The following is a 4,468-nucleotide window of genomic DNA, read 5'->3' as shown; positions in this document are numbered from 1 at the left end:
CGGAAGAGTAGTTAAGCAAGACACATCGGCCACGCGTGGGTTTAGTTAAGTGGTGGAAATTGAGGAAAAACTTGGCGCGCTACGGTCACGACAAGATTGTGACTGGGGACGGAACGTTGACTTTTGGGGTTGCGCATGCGCGGAACATTGCGTCACTTCTGCAACTCGAGCGTCACTTCTTTCGGTGGCATTAGGTTTATTAAAAACAAGAGAGTCGAACATAGGAAATAATTATCCTTCAAATGGTCTGACATATGGTTTGAATAAAAATATTTTCGTAGGTTTGAATTTACGACATAAGTCACCATGAAGAAGGTTGCGGCTCAAAAGGAGGCGACGCAATACGCGCAAGCGCAGAACAAATCGACAAATTATCAAGGAACCATTGCTGTTTTGCCAAATTGAATCACGAGAGATGCAGTTCTTCAACGAAAATGTACCAACTCGCACGAATCATTTCCTTATTTGCTTAAATGAATTGAATTTGTGAGAAGAAATAAATGGCTTAAAGTGCCTCCATCATATATCAGGGTCCAAAGGAGGCGGGGCTGCGGTCCAAATGGAGATCAAAGCGTGTGGCGTCACCAGGAGCTCTTTGCTCTTTGATGTCACCTATCAAAGCGCGTGGCTCTTTGCTCTTTGATGTCAACTGCGCAAATATGCAGCATCCAGAGGATGGCATAACAGTCAGATGCTGCAGTTGGACGTCCTCGACTCATCTGGAGACACGAGACTCATTTGGACAAACTTTTGGAAACAATGAAAATCCTTCAAGGTAAGTTGGTTTCAACTTTGAGATAGTTTAGCCATTGACTGAGTGAAAGAGTCCTGCTCACATGTTGGCGTTTATTTACTTGTGATGTAAAAAAGTGACTGAAAAATATAAAATTTAGTGTGTTCAAATTGTAAAAAGTGGCCAGAAGCTTTTACTATACTTTAATTTGTGGCTTTTTCTGAGCTTTGTCTTTGTTTGGTCGGTCGTAGTCGTTATGCTTGGTGCCAAGTCATGGAGATGTTTTTATTTCATTTGCGACATTTTTTGACGGATAATATTGGTGTTTGCAGCTAGCTCATTTTAGACATCTTTAAAAAACAGCCATTTTGACATAATTGCACTTTTGCTTCCTATTTAACCAATTGATATTCATCATTTAGTTTTGTTAAGTCGAAAACAACATTTGGGATATCGCAATGTGCCAAACCCTCAGCCATTAATTGCCTAAATTCCTATTTATTAACTTGAACAGTCAACGCATTCAGCTCAATATTAAATTCATCATCGTGTACGGGTAAATTGGTCATGCAGGGGGGCTTTTTATCATGCTGTCTTTGCTGTCGTGCTAATTATGTTTTATGTTTTTATACCTTTGTTGTCCCGGCTGGGTTGGCTGTTTGCCCCCGCCTCCACCCTCACTATCACTATCGGTGGGCCGTTTGGTTTTGTATTCCCTTCAAAATATTCCGACAATGATGCACACAAATGTCCTCACAATAGGATAACGCACTTCCACTTGCCAGCGAGAAGTAGTCTTGAATTAGCGATCGCTCTGTTAACGGGAGCTAACAGGCTAAGGGGAGGAAAAACACTGAAAAAAACGCTCAGTGCTCGCAGAGACGTTACAAAAACGTATAGTTGCGACCAAAGATATTACACGAGGAGTTGCGGGGGAGAGAGCCAGTGCCCCTGACCGTTCTTATGAGCAGTCAACGAGAAGTAATATATACTGCATTGTGATGAAATGAATGTATGGCGCCCTCTTCCGTTTGGTTTCATTTCTGTGAACAATAAATTTAGTTATGTTATAATTAGAAAATTGTTAATCAATTATCTTTGTATCTTTGCAGGTTTCAGAAATGATCTTGGTGCTGATGGGCAGGAGTCTGTTGACCTTGAAGGGGAAGTTGAGCTCCCCCAAATCAAAGAGGAGGAGCCAGAGTTCCCTCAACAACAAATGGGTGACGAGGAACTTCCAATCAAAAGGGAGGAAGATGATTTCACCTGGTCACTTGGTGAGTTCGTGAAGAGGGAAGATGTTCTGGGCGTGGCAAGTGGAGGGGCGGAGCCTGCAAACACCAAAACATGGCCCCTAATTAAAGAGGAGGAGCAGGAGTTCCCTCAAAAACAAATGGGAGAAGAGCAACTTCCAATCAAAAAGGAGGAAGATCATTTCACCTGGTTACCAGGTGAGTCCGTTAAAAGGGATTATCTGGGCGTGGTCAGTGAAGGAGCGGAGCCTGCAAACGCCTCAGCATGGCCCCAAATTAAAGAGGAGGAGCAGCCAGAGTTCCCTCAACAGTGCAAAAGAGAAGAGCAACCTCCAATCAAAAACGAGGAATGTGTCAAATGGTCAACTGGTGAGCCTTTCAAGGGTGAAGATGATCTGGGCGTGGCCAACAGAGGGGCGGAGCTTCTGAACGGCAGCTCTCCAGAAGGATGGCGAGCAGAAAATTTAATTGCTCCTTTATTAGATGGCAATGACTTGCTTTTTGACGATGATGTTGAAGATGTTTAGAAAAATCCCAGTGGCGACAAACTTTGCAAATGCTTTCAGTGTGGGAAAACTTTTGGTAAAAAGTCTTCTTTGAAAACACATATGAGGAGCCACACTGGGGAGAAACCCTTATCATGTACAGTTTGTGGTAAAACATTTACACACAAGGGAAACTTAAATAGACATGCAAGAACCCACACGGGTGAAAAGCCATTTTCGTGTCCAGTTTGTGGTAAAACATTTACACACAAGGGAAACTTAAATAGACATGCAAGAACCCACACGGGTGAAAAGCCATTTTCGTGTCCAGTTTGTGGTCAAGCATTCACACAAATGGGAAGCTTAGTTTGTCATGCAAGAACCCACACTGGTGAAAAACCATTTGCGTGTTCAGTTTGTGGTCAAACATTCACAGAGAAGGGACCCTTAATTAGTCATGCAAGAACACACACTGGTGAAAAACCATTTGCGTGCTCATTTTGTGATAAAATATTTACAGAGAAGGGAAGCTTAAAAAAACATGTAATAACCCACACTGGTGAAAAACCATTTGCGTGTTCAGTTTGTTGTCAAGCATTCAAACACAAGGGACACTTAATTAGTCATGTAAGAACACACACAGGTGAAAAGCCATTTTCGTGTTCAGTTTGTGGTCAGACATTTACACAGAAGGGACACTTAAATAGGCACGAAATAATCCACACAGGTGAAAAACAATTTCCGTGCTCAGTTTGTGGTAAAAGATTTACACAGAAGGGAAACTTAAAAATCCACATAAGAACCCACACTGGTGAAAAACCATTTGCGTGCTCAGTTTGTGATAAAAGATATACAGAGAAGGGAAGCTTAAAAATCCACATAAGAACCCACACTGGTGAAAAACCATTTTCGTGTTCAGTTTGTGGTCAAGCATTCGCAGATAAGCGAATCTTACGATGCCATATAAGAACCCACACTGGTGAAAAACCCTTTTCTTGCTCGATTTGTGGTCAAGTTTTCTCTCAAACGCACCAGTTAAAAAGCCACATAAGAACCCACACTGATGACCCGCCCAGTTAATGTTCAAACATTTTCACAGAAGGGAATCTGAAAAGAAAACTTAACATCACACGGATGGCATACTTAAAAAGTCATGCAAGAACACACACTGGTGAAAAACCATTTTCGTGCTCAGTTTGTAGTCAAACACACAAGGAAAGCTTAAAAAGGCACACAAGATTCCACACTGCTGAAAAAACGTTTTCGTGTTCAGATTGCGGTAAAGCCATTTCTCAAAAGCAAGATTTACAAAGACACACAAGAACCCACACTGGCAAAAAAAAAAAATCCTGCTCAGTTTGTGGTCGAACATTTTCCCAAAGGAGAAGCTTAAAAGAACCCATTAACCCACACTGGAGAACAATGTTTTCCTGTTCAGTCTGGCCACAGATTCGCTGCAACGGCCCAATTAAAAAGCTACACAATTGAATAACCTGAAAAGAAGACTTAACAACCCACACAGGAGAAAAGCCCTTTTTTGCTCAATTTGTGGCAGGAATATCTTAAAAACACAATTACCCACGTTGGTCAGAAACCCTTTTGCTGCTCAGCTTCTTGCCAGAGATTTAGTCGTAAGGATAGACTTTAAAGACGCAAATGTGGTGTGATAAGCAGTGGCCAATGACGGCTTTGCTTGCTTTATCAATTTCTGTATGAAAGATCATTGTAATTGCAGTATACAGTGGTACCTCGACATAAGATCGTAATCCGTTCTGAGACTGAGATCGTATGAAGAGATTCTCGTAACTCGAGCGGCCGTTTCCCATTGAAATGAATGGAAAACAAATTAATTTGTTCCAACCAACTGAAAAAACACCAATAACAGGATATTGGATTGGAAAAAATGTTTTATTTCTTCTAATTCGCCATCTATTAACAAAGTAACACATAACTAGTGGTTTAATAGTAATAAAATGTGTTTAATCTAACTAAAATTG

At 41.3% G+C, this 4,468-nt stretch overlaps 1 protein-coding gene across 1 annotated transcript; it reads left to right on the top strand.

Annotated features, from left to right (window-relative positions):
• The first annotated feature begins 306 nt into the window (after positions 1 to 306).
• LOC144066177 (uncharacterized) lies at positions 307 to 3,551 on the top strand. The gene is made up of 3 exons (XM_077589521.1): positions 307 to 315; positions 2,514 to 2,946; positions 3,115 to 3,551. The coding sequence occupies exons 1-3, from the start codon at positions 307 to 309 to the stop codon at positions 3,549 to 3,551; spliced, it is 879 nt and encodes a 292-aa protein (XP_077445647.1).
• The last annotated feature ends 917 nt before the right edge of the window (positions 3,552 to 4,468 follow it).

Source organism: Stigmatopora argus, chromosome 20 (genome assembly GCF_051989625.1).
Source record: "Stigmatopora argus isolate UIUO_Sarg chromosome 20, RoL_Sarg_1.0, whole genome shotgun sequence".
NCBI classification, from domain to species: domain Eukaryota; kingdom Metazoa; phylum Chordata; class Actinopteri; order Syngnathiformes; family Syngnathidae; genus Stigmatopora; species Stigmatopora argus.
The sequence above is the reverse complement of the archived record's forward strand: the minus strand, read 5'-3'. Positions and strand labels throughout refer to the sequence as shown.

Excerpts from the sequence above, each read along its gene's own strand:
- LOC144066177 (XM_077589521.1), top strand. Across the intron at positions 2,947-3,114 it reads TCATGCAAGAACACACACTG|GTGAAAAGCCATTTTCGTGT; the intron begins GTGAAAAACCAT and ends GAACACACACAG.